General features: G+C 49.2%; 1 protein-coding gene across 1 annotated transcript in view; it reads right to left on the reverse strand.

Annotated features, from left to right (window-relative positions):
• Positions 1 to 1,049: 1,049 nt before the first annotated feature.
• Positions 1,050 to 20,194, reverse strand: part of STX8 (syntaxin 8) — a 117,378-nt gene continuing 98,233 nt past the window's right edge. Inside the window, exon 8 of the mRNA XM_074607371.1 lies at positions 1,050 to 2,066. Coding sequence (XP_074463472.1) covers positions 1,999 to 2,066 — 68 coding nt within the window. The 3' untranslated portion in view covers positions 1,050 to 1,998. The remainder of the gene's footprint in view (positions 2,067 to 20,194) is intronic.

The raw sequence follows: 20,194 nt of genomic DNA on the forward strand, positions 1-20,194 counted from the left end.
ATCTTCTCCTGTCATAGCCAGCTCTGTCAATCCCACCTCGGACCTTGGAGCAACTGGGTCAAAGCCTCAGCTCCAGCCAACACTTGGACACCACAAGGAGAAGAGCAATTTTGCACTTAAGAAAGGGGCCAGTGCCCAAGTCCCAACTGAGAGATCATAGACTCATAAGATGTGTTGGGTTGGAAGGGACCTCTCAAGGCCATCTAGTCCAACCCCCTGCAGTCAGCAGGGACATCTTCAACTGGATCAGGTTGCTCAGAGCCTCATCCAGCCTGGCCTTGAATGTCTCCAGGGATGGGGCCTCCCCCACCTCTCTGGGCAACCTGGGCCAGGGTCTCACCACCCTCAGTGCAAAGAACTTCTTCCTGATGTCTCATCTAACCCTGCCCTGCTCTAGTTTAAACCATTGCCCCTCGTCCTGTCGCTACATGCCCTCGCAAACAGCCCCTCCCCAGCTTTCCTGGAGCCCCTTTAGGGACTGGAAGGGGCTGGAAGGTCTCCCCGGAGCCTTCTCTTCTCCAGGCTGAACCCCCCCAGCTCTCTCAGCCTGTCCTCACAGCAGAGGGGCTCCAGCCCTCCCAGCATCTTCTTGGCCTCCTCTGGCCCCGCTCCAACAGCTCCATGTCCTTCCTGTGCTGAGGGCTCCAGAGCTGGACGCAGTGCTCCACATGGAGAAACTGAGCCCAGAAAAGCGAAATATCTCCGTGTCACTCCAGAGGGGATGAAGCACCAGGACACCCTGGTTTCCCACCTCCCAGACCAGCGCCAGACGTGCCGCCACCCCAGCTGCAGGGCAGGGAGAGGGAAATGAGTGCCAAGAGCCAGTTGTGAGCTGTGAAAGGAGATACGCCACCGCCGCAGGTGAGGACCAGCCCAGGGCTGGCAAGTCTTACGGATCCGTCAGGAAATGTATGTCATGATACAGATGCAGTCTGGCAGGAATCGCTTTTTTCCTCCTCCAAATCAGCTCTTAGGAAATGGAAGCGTTGGAGAAATCATTCACGCGCAACACGAGATGGGAGGAAATAATAAAAACCCAGGCAGATAAATTGTATATAAATGGATCAGCTTTTATTCAGTATTTATTGCTTGCTCTATCAACTCTGAAATCAAACTGGCACATATAACAAAATAATGATTTTCTTGGCCAGACGCGAACATTCAGTACTTCTTTTTCGTTAGTTTTCACATAGGTAATCCTTCCTCTCAGTTTTAACAGCGCGTGAAAAGTTATAAAAGAAAGAGGCAGACCCCGATCGCCGAGATTAGTAGGTGAATAATGCCGGCGCATCTCCATCAGAGCCCGGCAGAGCCCGCGGAGCGCACGCCTTCCTCGGGAGCACAGGTTGGGCAAGGCTTTCCACTCCTACACACCTGGCTGGAGACGTTCCTCTCCGTGCCGATGAACACCGATGGCCCTCCCCCAGGGGCGCAGCACCCCCCGACTCGCCACGGGGGTCCTGCCGCCTCGCAGGGCTCCGTGTCCTCTCGCTTCCCGTCCCGCCGGCATCCAGATGCAGTCATTCCCCCCCCCCCAAATCCATACCTCGAAAAACGTTAAGCCTTTGCATTCCGAAGGAAGGGATCAGAAAGCAGCGCCATCGCTGCGCTCCCAAACTACATCATTATTTTAGTATTTTAAAGCCCTCAGGACGGCTGACCGCAGACGCGGCGTGGGGCCGGGCAGGCAGCACCCCGACACCAGCGCGGGCCCCGAGGCAGATGCACCGAGAAGAACAGGTATTGTAGGGCCAGCGCAGCCTCCCGAATGGCGAATGCAGGTGGGAAGTGAGTCCTTTTCATGTTCAAACCCTTCAAACCACGCAGCGCTCTTCAGCTGTGCACCGAAGGAAGACCGGCTGTCGGTCGGACACAGCTTCATTCCAGTCCTGGTGGGTTTATTTAAAACGCAGAAGGTCTTTGCAGAAAGTCGGTCTCTTCGCCGGAGTCCTGGGCGCTCAGCTGCCGAGAGCAGCTCCGACGGGCGCCGGGTCCGCGTTAATGTGTCGGCCAGACAGCAACCACGGCAATGGCGATCAGCAGCAAGACGATCACCACCAGCATTCCTGGAAAAGATGGAACGACGTTAAGGTTGCCGCCTTCATCTTTTACAATTGGGCTTTGGCAATTAAATTCTTCCTCCGAGTCCTGCTCCTCCTCCCAGCTGAGGCTGATCTCCCCCCCTGCTCGCCCTGCGCGAGCCCCTCGCCGGATCCCTGCATGCCGACGACCCAGACAGCGTCGGGGACTCCAACCCACCTTGGTAGAGCAGTTCTTTCTCTTCCTGAGCCTTCAAATTAATTTTTTTTTTACCAGCGCCTGCAGGGTATCTTCCTACTTAAACATCTGCCTCGCAAAGATCGGGATACGTTTAACTCATGGCAAGGCCAGTTAAGCTTTTCTAGAATCCCCCTGTACCATCCCACTGGGGCAAAGGATTACTCAGAAGGAAATCCAAATTGCATCAGGAAATCGTTTCCAATACAAACTACTCCTGCTTTCAGACAAAGTGATTTGGAGAGGAAAAGCAGGGCTTTCGGGTACGGACCTGACTTGGGAAAGCGAAGATCAACCGGCATTAAGGAGAGTCTAACAGCGCTCTGCCCAACCGGGCAGCACCCGGGCTCCGTCCTGCCCCAAATCCGTGCTGGTTGCCGTACAGAAATTAATGACTAGTACGATCTTATAAAACCTCACAACTAGTTTTTCGTTGGGCCACAGCACGCTGCTCTGCAGAAGGATGGTGTTAAAAAAATGTAAGTTACGGATCATTTTGAAGACTGATCCAGAAAAGCAGCAGAGCAGATTTCCCCTCTCTTGACTGAACGATAGCGGTAAGATGCCTGCCAGAGGAATCTAATTCTCTTCCGTTTCCCCTTTCTTTGGGAGAACTCTCCCCTTTCCCACCCCTGTCTCAGAGGAGAGGATGAAATGTTTTACTGAGAACGGGCTGCATCCCTGTGGTCCAGCCCGTCACCTCCCGAAGCAGCCCCAACGCGAGAGCTCCTCGTGCAGCCGGCTGGACCGTCACGCGCTGGCATCGCACACGCAGGCATCCCCCGGGGTTAAACGATCTTTTAATTAGCAGGCCTTTGTTTCGGTTTAGTATCTGCTCCGTGCTATCCCCCTGTCCGAGCTGTGGGAATACGTTAGGGCTCCAAGAGCGGAAAAAACGTCCTTTCATTTGGTCCGCGCACAGATGACTATTACTCAACCACTTACAATATTTACAAGTCCAGCTCATGGCAATTAAAAAAGGATGTATTAAAACAAACTCCTCTTTCCAAGCTGGAAAAGGATATTAGGCATCGCTTTTTGTAAATAGTGTCATGTTTTCTGTGCAGAAACTGTTTCTCTGCCAGGGGTCCAGGATTTTTTTCCAGGGAAATAAGAGTTGCCACCAACAGTATTTTTTTTTTTTTTTTTTAAAATGCTGAGTTGAAACCACGTGTTATCTGAAGGGAGCCTGAGCAGCGCTTCAGCTGCAGGTCGCGGCTATTGAGCCTTTTCCTTGCAGAAAGAAGGCGGCAGCTCCGTAGGCTCCACCCAGGACGCCCAGGGACCGCCCGGGGGGATGTGGGGACACGCTCTTTGGCCAGGCAGGGCCGAGTGCTTGACCTGAACGGTCCACACTTACTGCTGCCTTTGGGCTAGGATGGTTTTGGGGTGGTTTTGTTTAGAGGATGCTAAACTTCAGGCTACACCTGGATGAAACTGTTTATTAAGCACATTAAACGTGGCGTCAACTGGTAAAAATGCATCTGTCTGTTCCTCTTTGCACCCCTAGCAAGGGCAAGGGTTTGGCTCTGACTCCAGAAGCCACCAGGACCATTCTGCTCCGTGCTGCCTTCCCAGGCAAGGACCGCCATGCCTGCACCCAGGGTCCGAGCCGGGTCCCAGCGCTCACCAGTGCCCGCTCCAGCGCCCTCAGGATGCTCCCAGAGGATGCTCCCAGAGCTGGGCTCCCGCAGAGCCCAGCCTAGCTCCGATCCTCAGCCTGGGGCAGCGGCCATCCAGCAGATTTGACCCAGCTGGATCTCAGACCCTACATGGGCTACGTGCTCCGACCCACCGGAACGGGTGAGAGAGGGATATACCACCATAGAATGGTTCGCATTGGAAGGGACCTTAATGATCATCTAGTTCCAACCCCCCTGCCCTGGGCAGGGACACCTCCCACCAGCCCAGGTTGCTCATATCCTTCAGTTTTCAACCCAATCCAATCACTCAACATCATCCAGCAACACAAACTGTTTGATTAATCCATCGGGAACACGATCTAGGCTTTCACCGTCTTTCTAGTCTCCTGCTTTTTACATCTTAATATACATTCTGTAGCCTTCAACAGAGCCAGAAGCAAATAATTTGCTTAAATTGGGAAGAAAAAGATCTGATAAAGCTGCGGCGGTCAGATTCTCTGTTATGTTTCGCACCGGAGGGAAAAGTTTTAGAGGGTGCGAATCCTTCGCGCAGTTGCAGTGTAACAGAGTTTATGGACTTGAGCAATTAAGAGACAACCAAGATCAGTTGCTTGGAAAATACTCTATAGGTGTGAATTAATAATGATACAAGGTGGACTTAATGGGGCGTAATTATTCTTTGACAACTCCCACGAAAAAACCGCACATAAACCCGGAATTATTGCACAGCAGGAAGAGGGGAAGGTGGGGGACTAATAAAGTATTGCTAACGGGCAACAGCAGGATGATGAACAGGGAACTTGAGAGGACGTCCAGGGCAACAAGAGCGGGACAGCAAAACGAAATAAACTTTATTTTATTCCTGGAAAGAGCCTGGTATTAAAAACCTGGAGCCGCTTTTCTGTTTCCAAAAGCAGCGGTCAAGTCCTCGCTCCCCACGTGAGAGGCAGAGGTGGCACGTGCCGGGGCAAGAGGAATCAGCCATCCGCCAGTATTAACGGCTTACCCGAGCCCTGCGATACGCACAAAAAGAACAGGCCGACACAAATCGGCAACGGTACACAAATTTCAAAGTACCTCTCGCATGATAGAGACCAGATGTTACGCACACTCCCCACCCCCACGCCCCCCCACCCCCGCCTCATACTACAGAATAGGAGATTAGAAGGATCTGGAGCTTTTCAACCTGGGTGTTTCACCGAGGCCCACACGCTTTCCCAACAAAAACCGTGCATGGGATCTGACAGTAATTATGTATTCTAGATTCCCTGCCTGCTTTGCCTTTTTTCGCTCAAATCCTGTAAAATAGAAATATTCCCCTCGACAAGAACTCCTCAAAGAGAAATTCAGGAATAAAAGCCACCAACAAAGTAAACAGGAGTCAGAGAAGAAAAAAAGATGCCTGCGCCGAAGAAAACAGTGACAGGAATACAAATTTGAAATGCGTTTCTCAGGGAAAGGTGGGAAGCGCAAGCAGAAGGCGATGTGCAATTACGGAGTGATTAATTAAGGCAGGCTGGAGAAACTGCAATGCTCATGAAGCTCCATCTGCTAAAGAGTCTGAGATGTTCCAGCCCGGAGAAGCGGTGCAGAAATACGGAGGGCACGTGCCCAGCTCCGGCCGAGTCTCAGGGCACGGGGTGCTGGCAGGACGCGGGGTCTCCCCGCTGTTCCCGGAGCACCGGGGTTCACGCTGCTTTGCCGGGATTTAATCTTACTGCTGGGATCAGCCTCGCCTCTGCTCCTCACCCCCATCCCGACCCCCCGGCAGCAGGTGGGCTTCAATGCTCCAAGGCCTTCCAAAAAAAAGTTAAGATCAAATTTTCAGATATAAGACGGAAAGAAAAGGTTACAATATATGCAATTTATCTCTAGGATAGCATCACCCTTTCATCTGTCTCACCTGCTAGCCGTCCAGCCGTCAGCCCGGAGGACCCGGGGTTTACACCGTACCCCATCGCTCTGGGGTCACCTGGGGCAGCCCTTCTCCAAGTCCCAAAGCTATTCCCTCTCCCCAGGGTTTACCAGCTTTGAGGGTCAGTGGTTTGGGGTTCGTCATGGACACCCTTCCCACCGATTTACTCCTCCACGAACAACTTCCCAGCCGGGGTTCACGTGGAAATGCAAATAATTCCTCCAGGTCTGAATCCGCCTGAAGGGGTTTGGGCAACTAGAAGATGATTTTCCACCCCTAGTTTGCACCTCAGTTTCCAGGGGTTAAAGATCTGTGTAAATCCAGGTGGTGGCTGAGCACTGTATCCCCGCGTGTCCGTCCATCCATCCAGCCAGAACCACCCCTGCCCGGTCAGGACTGCGTAACTCAAGGGTGTGAGTGCTCCTGAGAGACAAGTCCCCACCACGCTCTCTGGTGCACTGCCAGCCGTCCTCGGCAGTGACAAACTCCAGTCACGCAGATGACAGGTCCAGTAAATCATTTCATTTCCCTCTCTTCATCCTAACCTTTGCTATTTTCCCATCGCAGAGACCCCAGACGTGGCTTGGAGCTGCACCACAATGAACACCCTGCAAACCCAGAGCACAGCACATCCCTGCCCTCGGGAGCATCCCTCTCCTCTCGGCATCCTTCTCTTGGGCATCCCTCTCCTCCCGGGCATCCCTCTCCTCCCGGCATCCTTCTCCTCCCGGGCATCCTTCTCCTCCCGGGCATCCCTCTCCTCCAGGGCATCCTTCTCTGGGGCATCCCTCTCCTCTTGGGGATCCCTCTCCTCCTGGGCATCCTTCTTTCGGGCATCCCTTGCCTCCTGGGCATCCCTCTCCTCTGGGGCATCCTGCTCCTCTGGGGCATCCCTCTCCTCCAGGGCATCCTTCTCTCGGGCATCCCTCTCCTCCCGGCATCCTTCTCTCAGGCATCCCTCTCCTCTTGGGCATCCCTCTCCTCCCGGCATCCTTCTCTCAGGCATCCCTCTCCTCCTGGGCATCCTTCTCTCAGGCATCCCGCTCCTCTTGGGCATCCCTCTCCTCCCAGCATCCTTCTCTTGGGCATCCCTTGCCTCTCGGGCATCACTCTCCTCCAGGGCATCTCTCTCCTCCTGGGCATCTCTCTCCTCCTGGGCATCTCTCTCTCGGGCATCCTTCTCTCAGCATCCCTCTCCTCCCGGGCATCCCTCTCTCAGCATCCCTCTCCTCCCGGGCATCCCTCTCCTCCCGGGCATCCTTCTCTCAGGCATCCCGCTCCTCCCGGTACAGAGCTCACGCTACAGGCACTGCCCACGCTTTAAAGCCTACGCTGCGCTGCCGAAATCCTGGACGTGCTGCAGAGCTGCGAGAGGACAAAAAAATAACGAACAATTCTGGTTTGTAACTTCATGCAAGCGCAGGGTGCCGCGTACTAAATAAGCCTATTTGCCTCAAATAACTGCCACGAATCACAAATAACGCTGATGAATTGGTTCCCTCGGAGAAGAGCGGATACCTACCGTCAGCCAGCAGCCGGCTTTTGTGTTTGTGATTAATCATCGAGACCTTCCAATTCCTTCTGCTGACTGTTCAGATGGAGGCAGCTGAGACGCAACGATCTGCAAGTTTTCTTTAGAGCATTTTTAATTCCTAACGCTAACGACGGCTGGAGCCCGGCAGAAATTTCTGCTCTCAAGCACTGCCGCCGCCGGAGAGACGAGCCCTCGCAGCACCCATACAAAGCGGCCAATTGTTGCTTGTCAACTGGGCGCTCATGCCAGCTTTCTGACAAGGCAATATTTACTGTGAAATATCCACTTATTGTGCTGAATATAACTCCTGGGAATCTGAGCGTGTTTAGGATCTGGCAGGGGTTCAAGTGCCTTTGAACAGGCAGGCAGGAACTTGGTCATAAATACATGGTGTTTTGACAAGTCCCTCTTGAATAAGTGTCAAAAGATTTCGCGTCTGCTTCTATCAGACTATTGATTTACTATTAAAATTGCTCCGCGGCCACGGAGTGCTGGCCACTGAGATTCAATGTGTTAGCAATTAGAGCACACAGGTTTCTACAAGGTGTCTCGCGTCACAACTTCACACGGGGCAGTCCCAGCAGAGGAGACGGTTGCACCTTGGCATCCCCTGCTCCAGGAACAAGATCCCGGTTTCGTTTTTATAAACGCACATTGGCAAGGTGTAGCCCAGGGATGGAGGATACCTTTGTTGAGTGGTGCGAGTCATGGCAGCAATGCTTCAGCTCTTCTCTTTCAGCCCCCCTGGCAGCCAGGCGCTCCTGTGCACGAGGAGCAGGCACCTGGTGTGGCTTCATAGGGCTGCCCGGCATCCCGGGCTCGCGCAGCAGGTAGGTCATCACCAATACGCTCGAGCCACGACCCCAAAATTCAAGAACGATGCCTACACTGCCCCCAGCACCCCATCCAGCTGAAGGCAGGGATGTGAAAGGAGCAGGTAGTGGCTGATGCAGGTCCCATTAAAGGTCTCCAGCGGCAACGCTCATCTGTCCTTCTGCCTTGGGGAGGCATCTTCCAGTTGAAGACCAGGTCTACTCTACTTACTACTCGTTCAACCCCAGACCCATCAGCAATGGATAGAAGATATCCACATGAAGACACTCACCTGCTGCTGCCTCCCTGAGCATCAGCCCAGCTGGGGCTGCCACTGGAAATACCCAGTCGCTAGGGAGAACATCCTAAATGCTTTCAAAGCATACCAGGGGGGCTCAGGAAAGCAAGTGCGGAGGGAATTTGCCTCTGATAGTTGAGGTCTGGACTCAATGAGCAAGGAAATCTCTTCCAGTCCCCGCTGCTATAATTAGTGCACAGAGGATTGGATGGTCCTTATAAATAGGATAAATAAATACGAGCATATGCTGAGGGGGGATGTCTCTGTTTCATGGGGGTTTCTCTTTCAGGTCCAAAGCAGAGAGCTCTGGCAGCGGGGCAACAGCCTTTCGGACACGGACTTGACCAACGCGATCCCCATCTGTCACCCCCAAATCCCTGTCAGCCGGAAACCTGGAGATTTGGGAAGCGGCTGCTCTTTGGGTGAGCTCTTTGGTTTTGTGGGCTCAGTGCTCTTTCTGAATTTTGAGCATATTCAGAACGCAAAGACAACCCCGTGTTGGCTGCTTGCTGGTTTCTGGATGGTGAAGTGAACACTGATTTCGGCCCATTAAAAAAAAATTTCTAAGGCATGTGTGTGTGTGTGTGTCCAAGTCATCCGCCCTGACTTCAAAAGCCGAAATGTTACATCCAAGTCCCTTTCAAGAACTTCTAACTTGCAGCTGGCAAATCCCACCCCAAAAATGAGCGGTGCCCATGTGCGATCCCCCCCCAGCGCTCGCCGCCCGCAGAGAGGAGGGACGGGGAAAGCAGCCCCACGACAAGCCCTGGGCATCCCTCAGCGCCTTGGTGGCGACTATTTCTGGGAACAGGAGTTTTGCTTGGGGTTTCCCCTATCTTTTGGTATGGTGTCATTCTCCATAAGGATGAAGGTTCAGCATTGGTGTCTTTTATAGATTATAAAATAATAATAAATAGCACGCTATGGCCTTAAAGAGCCTGGTATAGCACTGCATTATGTGGAAAAAGCAGCTTGTTTTATGCCAAGAAAGTTATATTCCCACAGAACTGTCTATCCACGACGTTTATGAATAAGTCTTCTTTTATAAGTGACACGGAGCACTAACTTATAAACACATAATAGTTGTTTTATGGGGTAGGAGAGAAGCAGGGAAAAGATGGGAGGATCAACAAGGGCTGTAGAGGCATGGCGGCTCTCTTTAAGAACTTATTTTTAACGTCACAGTTTAAAAAACACAACCAAACCAAACCAAACTTCATCTGCTTTTTCAGGAAGTTAATTTTAAGTCCGTGTTGCCAGATATATGGCAGAAACCCTGCCCCGATCTGTTCAAACCCCTGATTTTCAAGGCAGCGGAGAACCAACTTGGAAGGCTGGCTCCGAAGCCGACGCACATACCTAAAGCACTAGTTTAACATGGCAAGCGCCCGAAGAAATCCATCTTGCTGTCCTTTACGTTCCTTAAAAAAAAGCCAAACACTTTCTCCCCCAAAAGCTATTAAACCCCCCCCCTTTCCTTCTAACATTTTCCTCGTTTCGAGCGAGACGGGGTATTCAATTTGTATTGCATTAAGAACCACTTTAGCATAAATCCCACGCTATTAAGCTGGCTTGTATGTAAATACACTCCCCGATTCCTACACCTGCATCATTGAAACCATCTCTCCGGAGGCTTGTCCTTTATTAGTTTTGTGACAGCCAAACTTTTTCTCGGGCGATACGTCTGTGTAAAACGCTGCGATCGCACATTACCCTCCGCCCCCGCCCGCCCAGAGGAACCTGGACGTTATTGCTTTTGACCTTCCTTTTCAACTGGTCTGACTCGAGAAATGTAACACGGCAATTGTACCTCTCAACCCTGACATCAAAATCACGGGCAATTCTCAAAGAAATCAAGAACAGGCTCTGCGAAGAGTTATTAAAGGCTCCAAACGCCCATGTGTTTCACTGGGTCTAGAGGAGGGGAAAAAAAAAAAGAAAAAAAAAAAGAGGCTTCTCAAAAAAGCTGAGCTCTTTGGAAACAACAACTATTGCATTATTAATTCCTTATTTGGAAGAAAGAAAAAACCTAGGTCGTTCCCACGTAAGATGAAACAAACTCCTATTTTATGAGTTATTCCACATTTGGAGCTATTCATGCAACGCTAGGTTAAGCCGAAGAAACGAGTTATCCGAGTCAAAGGTATAGACTTTGTTTATACACATTAACTCCTCAGTCAACGTTATTTCACGTATTAAAAAAATTCATTTTTGTGGGTTTTTTTTGTCACGTCGGGTTGGAGCTACGCTTCCCTCTCGGGCACAGGGGCGAGTTTGCTGTTAATAGGAGCCTTTGATCGGGGCACGACGATACCTCACGTTACTGAGAGCGAGACCCGTTGGCAAACAAAGCGTGGGGAAATGGCAGCGAGATAAAAGCCGCCACTATCGGAAAACAAATGTCAGGTTCAGTCCCAGAAGCAGCATGGAGTGAGTTTACATCCAAAAGGTTTATGGCTTCAGCGAGGGAATAATCCCGAGCGTTTGGGTCCCAAACCACATGCGCAGCCCGGCCGAATGAAAGGAAGTGAGATAAGTGTTTCTCTTAATCCATTATTGTTATACTTCAATTTGCTTCTTTTTTAATCTATTTTTCAAATTACAAATGCACGCCAGATAGTATATTGAACTCCTTCCAAGCCCAATTGCAAAGAAATCCCGTATTCCTTCACAAAGCGATGCCCGCTGTGCAAACCCAACCCCACGCGCCCCCCAACAGGCAGAGGAGCAGCTCAAAGGAATTCGGGGGCAGCCTTCAACCACTGCTCACGTTTCAGCATCTCCGATGCGGAGCTGGTCCGCGTGAAGGTAATCACCTACCTTTGGCAGCGGTTGGAAGGTTTCGATCCAACAGTTAAAGATGCCTCATAAACATAAATTTGATTGTACGCCTCCAAGTCTACGCAGCGCTTAACCTCTTGCATTGACCTGGGAACCAGGCTAGAAGAAGGGCAGTTGAAAGGCAGGACGATTTCCCAAGGAAATTCAAAAATATAAATACATTTTACCTTCCAAGCCACCAGAAGCGAAGCTCAGAGGCAGGCAAGACATTTGTTTGGATTTGAAGACAAGACAAGAGCACAGCAAGAACTAAACTGTCACAGGCTTTAACTTTCAGAGAAGTCTGCGGGAAAGGGAACACTTTGAGCTAAATTTGTATCTCCTTTAAATAGCAGAAGGTAGTTCACGGAGGACAGCCTAGGAGAAATGGTTCAATGTGCCTCGGAGATAGGATCACTGAACCAAAGAGCTTTAAAGCAATTTATACGCATCCTTGAATAATATCTTTCTGCAAAAACACTTCACAATAAAATCATTTACTGGCCTCACCATCGCACAAAGAGCAGACGTAAGAGGCAACAGCTTACCCAAGTTACTTCCCACCCCGAAAACCCCAACATTAACCGGACCCTTTATACTCACTGGTATACCAAAGAAAAGACCAGATGTATTTAACGAGCAGTAACAACTCTGCGGCAATTTCTCTCCGATTTTGTTAGCAATGCTAAGGGCAGGCTAGAAGAAAGCCTCTCTGGAGCACGAGCTGTTTTTTGGGATAAGTTCCGGCAGGACCTTCCCCCTGTGCCCAGCCAAAGCTGACGATTCAAGACCTCAAGTCTCCCCGAGAGTCCCTTTTGATTTTTCCCACATACCACCTCTTCTACTTGGAGTCAAACCTGGCAGCCTCTACTCCTCTCTGCCCGCTGCCCTTTTCTGAAGGGTCTGCCGGGGCAGCACCAGGCGCAGACTTCCAGAGTCGTGCGGGAGATCACCCAGCTCCCAGTGAGCCAGAAACTGGAAATATTCTCATGTTTTTTTCCTTTTGTTCTTGCTAGAGTGACTTCACAGACTTTCCTTGCTCGTCCCCACACTGCTATTATCAAACTATTTCCAACCCAAAAGGTCATCGGCAGACATGGTTACTGGATTTTTTTGCATGTGGCTTATTTTTCTTCCCTTTTTTCTTTTTTTTTGATTTTTTTTTTATTAAATAAGCATGCACACTTTCCAATTTTCCCTTCTCCCAACTCTCTAGCATCCTTTCCCTTACATAAGTGACGCCAAGAAACAAGATCAGTCAAGCAATGTGCTGCATTTCTGAACAACTGTGTTACAACTTGGAACCGGACTTGTGAAAGTTTCAAAAACCTCAATGTGCACTAAAGGTTTCCCAGAAGAAGGGGAACAAAACAAGCCCAAGCAGGATCACAGAAGTTCTACAAATCCCCGTCTTTCAGATGAGGTTCACCCAAGTGAGCCCAACCAAGCCAGAAGGCATCACCTGAACCCTTTTCTTCTGGCATAAGCGCGCGGGTTTAACTGGGACATCCCCATCTCTAGGCTTACCAGAAGTCAACCCCCCCACACCTCACTGAGGGTGATGAGCCATGAGGAAGAGAAGAAGTGTTTAACGTGGACCACAGCTTCATGAACCGTGGTGGAGAGAACAGCCGGGAGCTAATGGGTGTGAAGAAGAGCCAGGTGAAGTTTTCCTTGCAAGAAGGAAATGACCTAAGAAAATCCAAAGGTTACCTACCATTGGGTGTAAGGTCACCTACCATCAGATGGTCCTTCAGCACCACAGGTCACTAAAGAGACTTCTCATTGCATTACCAGCGTTGGAGATGTACCAGCCAGACACAGCACTGGCTACAAGGAGAGGCGCCAACCTGGGGCTAGGGCGAGTTAAATCCCAGCGCTGCCGCCTCCCGCAGCGCCCTGATGGCTGGTGTTCCTCCTCACACCCCTGCACCTTCTCCGGCTCCGCGTCACCCACCAGCCCCGACCCCAGCCAGGGTTGGAGACGCTGCAGCCCAGCTGGCAAACCCCAAATGGTTTTCCTGAAAGAAAGGGGCTGGCGGGCAGCAGCTTACCCCGGAGCCGCTACCTGCAGCAAGCAGGGAAAAGGCAGAAGACATGACAGATGATCTCAGCAGGGGACTGTTGTTCCTCCACTACTTTCTCCAGTAAAAACAAATGGGGGGAAAAAAAAAATAATAAAATGAAAGGCTGTCTCTGCTGGCCTGGCGCAGAAGGGGACATCTGCCCGCGTCCATCTGCCATCAGCCCGACACCCCGCTCTTTGTTTTTGGTAGGGTCAGTTTTCTGCCATTATAGCTCCCTGAACTGCCTCACCAGGACACCGGTGCCAGTACAAGGAAAAAGATGGGAACATGGGGAGAGGGAGCAGGTAAGCACTAGCTCCGCTTAGATGCATCGCTAAATTGTCCCATTAGGCTCTTAAATCACTTGAGAAAGTATTATCTTTTGCCTCTTCCTTTGTTTTTCACTCGAACAAATGCTGGGATTACTCACTCCCCAGTTAGATGGATATATTACAGCGCCAGAACGCTTCCGAAAATGTTTAAAGCATCAACAACTAGAGTTACACATGGAAAAAAAAAGGAAAGAAAAATAATCACAGCTCAGTCAAGCGAGTGGCATAAGCGGCGGCAACAAAACTACACTTTTACTGGTCTATCTGAACCTGCAAGAGGAACTTTACTAGCAAGACACCGATCAAGGGGAAAAAGTTATTACAGAACAAAAATATTATATAGCGCTCATACCAAGTCATTTAAGGTCAGATTAAGTGTTCTTGAAGTCTGGTCCATGTGTCTTCTATTTAAAAAAGTGCCCTGCTTGCACAGGAATTGTAAGAACTTTTGAAAATGGGATGCTGGCTCCTAAGTCACTTGGATACTTGACCGCGTGGTCAGGAGGGTTGAGATTTACATACAAATTGCAAAGCTTCTAAATGGCTTCCTCAGAGCAAGAAACGGGGGTGGAAATGAGAGAATATTTAATGATTAGTTCCTTATGGCTCCGACATTCTTGAAGCATATTTCTTGCAGTCCCTGGAACACTCCTGCATTCTTGATTGCAAAATGGCAATAAGTGATTTCCTTTAAAAGCCTTGTCTTTTATTGGAATACTAAAAATACCCCACTAGCCCCACTCCACTCCACTCTCTCTCTTTCCTGGACAGGCACCATCAACCCTGATGTATTCTATTTTGAAGACGGCAATAAACATTTCAGCATGGGCTGTTCAATCCACTTCATAATAGATCTTGCATTTCCAGTGGAGCCCCTACTAGCACCATAAATCATCTTTACACAGACTTAAGTATGAGAAACCCCGGCTCAAAAGCAGCGCAGATTATTTTTCTTCTTTTTAAAAATTAAAAAAATGGGTACAAAACAGTCAGGAATTAAATGACGGGCGACTTATAAAATGAAACTACTGGGATGACCCTGTAAACCAGTGTGATGGTTAGAGCCACGCTATGCAGCGCTGCTCCAGTCAATGGACTTGACAGAAACCTACCTGGAAGACGATGCTTGGTGGGGTGAACATCAGGAAAAATTGCCTACACATCCATTACATCTGAACAAACACGGGTTTCAAATCTGGGATACTCTGGCTGTTGCTGATTTTAAAAGCCGCAGATGAAGATTAATTACATACTACGTCTGAACTGGCTGCACACATCTAATACTTTTGTTTTTCCAGTCTATACAGACTTAACGTCTGAACTCTTCTCCCCATTGCTTCGCGCGTTATGTCTCTCTCCATCTGCTACAGACCTTGGAGAACAGAGATAATTTCAGGTACACGACGAGGAGGTCACCGCATAAGCCATGATTTTATCATTAATGTTCCTGGCCGAGTTGAGGAGCTTCTCCAGTAAAAGCGGTTGTGCAATCAGGCTCAAGAACTAAGACCAGCTAAAGTCTTAGAAGGCTGGATGCAACCAGCCTTCCTCAGCCTTAAACAGCAACATCTTCAAGAGCCAGAAGGGACATAATTCAGAGCCCCAACGCAGGCTGCAAACGCAGCCCAGAGGTGGAGGAGGAGAAGGGTTTCCCAAGTATCCATCTGCCTCTTAGGAGGTTTGGCTGGACAAGGTGACCAAGGGGCTCCCGAGCCAACCCAGCGGTGTCGGCCCCACCACGATGACTTTTTTCCACATTAAGGGATTCTGCTGGGAAACCCAACCTCACTGAAAAAAATCACTGGTCACATCATAACTCCGCTACAGCCACCGCCCTCAAGTCAATCCACAAACTACAGCTCAGCAGCCGCGACTGAGACTGACGGTTGAGCCATGGTTGATGCCCTGCGTATAGGAAGAAACACAAGCTGTAGCTTTCACTAGAACACCGCCCTACCTAATTAAGGCGCGAGATGCTTATTTTTCTACTTCTGAAGTCCCAGAGGGAAGCAAACCTAACTTTGTTAGCAAACTAGTTCTTGATCGTGCTTGTGGCTGGAGAGTCTCATTCCCTGCCGAATGCTGTCACACGGATGGCAAGCTCTCTGCTCCGCGGGATACCGGTGATACAGGATACAGGCTTTGCTTCGCAACACCTTCTCTTCCATGGATAAATCTCACTGCACTGAGCCCTTTCCCACCTGCAGCGGGTCTCAAACCGGAGGGTCTGCATAAGGAAACCACACTTAACTTTTGGTTGACTCATTCCATGAGTTTGATCTATCCGGGTGAACCTAGTCCCCCAGTAGCAAGATGTGGTGACCGCAGCAAGGCTATGTTCTTCTGATGCTGAAGAGAAGGCAACTGGAGTCATAAATCATCAAACCAGCAGGTGGAAAGGGAACACGGCAGGTTCTAGTGCAACTTGCTGCCCCAAGCAGGGTCAGGTTAGGGAGCTGGACTCGATGATCCTTATGGGTCCTTTCCAACTTGAGATATTCTACAAGTCTAAGACCAGACTCAGACCGTGTTCCTCTGGACTTTTGTCAACCTGAGTCTTGACAACCTTTAAGGCTGCACCGCTGTCTGGGGAGCACACACACTGGATTGTCCCTAGATGAGACCACACCAAAAGATCTGCTCCTTTTCACAAACAGGCTGTACTACCCTGAGAAAGGTATTCCCTGACCCACCAAAAACACTTCAGGAAGAACCGCCCAGCACGGACAGCCCAAAGAGGTAACACTGAAGTGAGTAAGTGCTTACCATCCCAAATATAACGCTGAGAAAAAGGAAAAAAAAAAAAACTTGACATCCTTCAGATCGGCTCTTTTAACATTTCAGAAGATTCGTAGGTGGGGCTTCATTGATTTTCAAGTCGATACCAATTTAGACAAATAGAGTGTTTCACCCGAGTTTCTGCAGAAGTGTATCAGCCTGCACATAAAATTCTGGACACAGATATAGCTGGGTTTTGTTTTTTTGTTTTTTGTTTGTTTGTTTGTTTGTTTTTTGAGAACAGCGTTTTCACAATTCAAAGAACAATCCTTCTTTTAGAAACTTGCTCAACCTTTGGCAACCCAACCCAATCAGCGTACAAAACTGCAGAAACCAGCAACCAAATACTTCTTATTAATACCATTTACAGCTGCTAACAACTATAAGAACCTTCTGCAAACGCCAAGGGAAACAGGGTGGGTGAAACAATCCCTCACAAACAGCCGAGCCAATAAATACAGACCTGTGATAAGAAATTAGGTCTGACTTGCATAATCGCTTTTAAAAGTTTTTGGTAAATGGAGGCTGAAGAGCAGGAGGCTGATAAAATAACACAGTTCAGTAGCAACACGAAAGTTTCATGCCGATGAAGTAGGGAATTCAATCCTTGCTGAATTCTTGAAATCATTTAGATGTTAACAGAAGTTTCTTCTCCAAAAAAAGAAGGCAAGGCATCTCTTAAAGCCCACACACACGGATCTCTGACTCCTATACGCTGGTGTACTACACAAAACTATTTCGGTTTTGGACGACTGCATTGTCTCATGTGTCAGGACGGCTATTTTATTTTATTTTTTAACTTCTGACTTGAGCAGAGCCAAACCTGCACAATTTATGCAAGTGCAGTACAAGAGGTCCTCTCCCAGATTGTATGAACCAAAAAAAAAAAAAAAGGAAAAGAGAGAAAGGAGGAGGAAAAACCACAGTATCATTTCATCTCAGTACCTTCCTAAAACTTGAGAAGTTTATAAGCTCTTAACTCCAGCTCTCTTCCTTTGCCTCCCCACATGACAGCTACAAGCTGCCGCAGCAGCTGCACAGTGAACTGTCTTCAAAGGAAATTAAGAAAGAATTGCTCTCAGGACCGACCGCAGGGGGAAAAACTGCCCTGGGTGACATGAGCAGCGCAGGGCTCAGCCCAGGACGTGTCCCAGCCCCAGCAACCCCTCCACAGACCCCACTGCCCGCGGAGACCTCCGTTGCCAAGGGGGAAAGGCAGCAAAGCTAGAAGGGCACCGGGAGAGCCTGCAGAAGGCAGGATGCTTCGGAGACCCATCTTCATCTATTTTGCATCACATTCTCCTGTTGGAGAAACGCTCCCCTTTTTCAGCTTCTTGCGGTTATTACTAGATACGCGCGGGGGTTGACACAGAGAAAAAAATAATATAGAAAATTAAGAAAAAAGGTCTGATTAAGCAATATAGCCTGTTATCAAACAAATAGCAAGGATAAAAATACTTGGGGACAAAAAGAAGTTGCCTTTTTTTTTTTTCCCGTAAACCTAATCCCACGGTTATACCTACAGGGCTTTAGTCCCCTCACACTTCTAAGGGGAGGAAAAAAACCCACATAGCAAAGAGGCCTATAAATCGTCCCGGATCATTTGTCTGAATCCTGCTCCTGCCCCGAAAGAGGGACGCTCCATATGCTTTTGCCATAGCTCTGTTTTGATTGTATTACCAGGAGTGTCCCTTATTAATCATGTTGCCACTAAACGTCTCTCCGGAGTATTTGCTTATTCTATACTTTTCCAAACTGCTTCAGTTTCCTCTTAATTTATTAAAAGCTCGCGGAAGGTGACCATAGTTAAAGCTAAGCTCTGCTACTACAACACTGGAAGGAAAAAAAGGAGGGGGGGGGGGAGGGGAATCACTTTTAACCATGAAATTTCCTCTGTTGCCCAGAAGAAACTCCCCCCCAGACATGCTGCTTCAGCCTTTGTTAACATTTCTCTGACCAGTTGAAGTTGTGGAGCCTGAGATATGGCTGTTTAAGGTAGCATTAACATTCAAGAAACACTTTCTTGGATGTTACTCTTTGAGCCGGGATCATTGGAAGAAATTTGGTATTGGCTCAATCCTTCAGTGCCCTGAAATCAATGAGCTTATTTCAGCCTGTAAAGTGTTCTTAAAGACACGCTTAAGTGCTTTGCTGGATGAAGAACAAAGCACTTGGCACCCCGCAGAACTGAACCCTGCTGAGGTGCGAGGCGTTTCCAAACATTTCTAATTAACTAAAAGAATCCACAATTAAGAAAGTCGCAGTCACTTGGTTGACAGAATAAAGGCGATGTTTTGCAAAGCGTCCCGTGTTCCCGGCTCCGGCAACATTCACCCCTACACAATACCAGACACGGGATGGAGAAACGTGTCCAAGAGTAGGTGGGCTCTAAAGAACGAGAGAGTATCTGGGTGTCCTTCGGCAATTCGGCAGCGGTGCCAAAATCCAGATCTGTGTCTGGGCTTCACAAGGTCCCCGCTTCAAGGCTGGGCATACCGGTATGATGGAGTTTGCTTGAGCAGCCCGTAGACCCTGCCCTGCTCCCGTGGCGTCTTGGCTTCCTTGAAGCTCTGCTGGCTTCAAGCGCGGGCAGCCCCCACCTTCTTATCTACAGATGGGCCTGAAAGGAACAAAAAGGGGGCTCTGCAGCGCAGAAGAAAATGTTAGGTATGAAAGCTTCAAACTGAGTACACATGGTCTCCAGCTCTGTATAGATGGTCGGGAAGATCCCCATTTATCCCCTAGATTTTACATTGTTTTGAGGACTCTGCTGTCTGCAAAACATTAACTCTGCTAAATTCTGCTAGAATTGGACTTTCAAGCCAACTACAAATTTCTGAGTCAGAAAACAAATAGGCCTTTCAATGCATTTTCATAATTGCAACATGTACTTCATTCTTACTTTCATCCCGCTTACACAAAGATTAGATAAATTATTTTTCATGTTTATCTCTCCCCACTAAAAACACAAATCACCTTGGTGCTACGCTCACAAAAGCTTGACTTATCCAGGCACAGGACATCAGGGAGAGGCCCCTTGTTCTCCAGGCCTTGATCCTGCAAACAGATGGGCAGCGGCTGACCCTGCAGCCTCGGCAGCGTCCATCTGCGGTGAGCCGGACCCCCGCATGGACGCGGTCATTCCCACTGGGAATTGGAGGCAACGTCCCGAAGACCTGAGATAGCAGCATAGAGGATTAGACCACCTTCCGCTGGAGAACTCAACTGGGACTTTCTTCTACCTGTGGTCCATGGCTGCTTCTAAGGAGCCTGAGGACAGTGGCCACACATGAGGCTACTCCGACTGGGGTCTGAGTTCAACTGAGCTCAACTGAGCTCAACTGAGCTCAACTGAGTTCAACTGAGTTCAACAAGTCTAAGAATTGTCCAGCACAAGAACAGAGGCAACAAAAAAGGCTGGAAATCAGAATCAGAAAAGCCCAAATAGCTCAATGTTAAGAAGAGAGTGCTGAACCTCAACATCTAAGAGCGTCTGGACAACGCTCTTTGTCGTATTGTTTAGTTTTGGGTAGCCCTGCGAGTTGGACTCAATCACCTTTATGGGTCCCTTCCAACTTGAGATATTCCAGGATTCTATGACCTTCACTGAGCTTTGCGGCAACCCTGAGTTGGAGACTAGAGTGTGGCGTAAGGAGACAGATGCTGGTGTAAAGGTGCTTGCTGCTCTGCATGCACGTGAAGCTCTCTGAGATGATCT

The sequence above is a fragment of the Larus michahellis genome, chromosome 14, assembly GCF_964199755.1.
Source record: "Larus michahellis chromosome 14, bLarMic1.1, whole genome shotgun sequence".
In the NCBI taxonomy this organism is placed as follows: Eukaryota; Metazoa; Chordata; class Aves; order Charadriiformes; family Laridae; genus Larus; species Larus michahellis.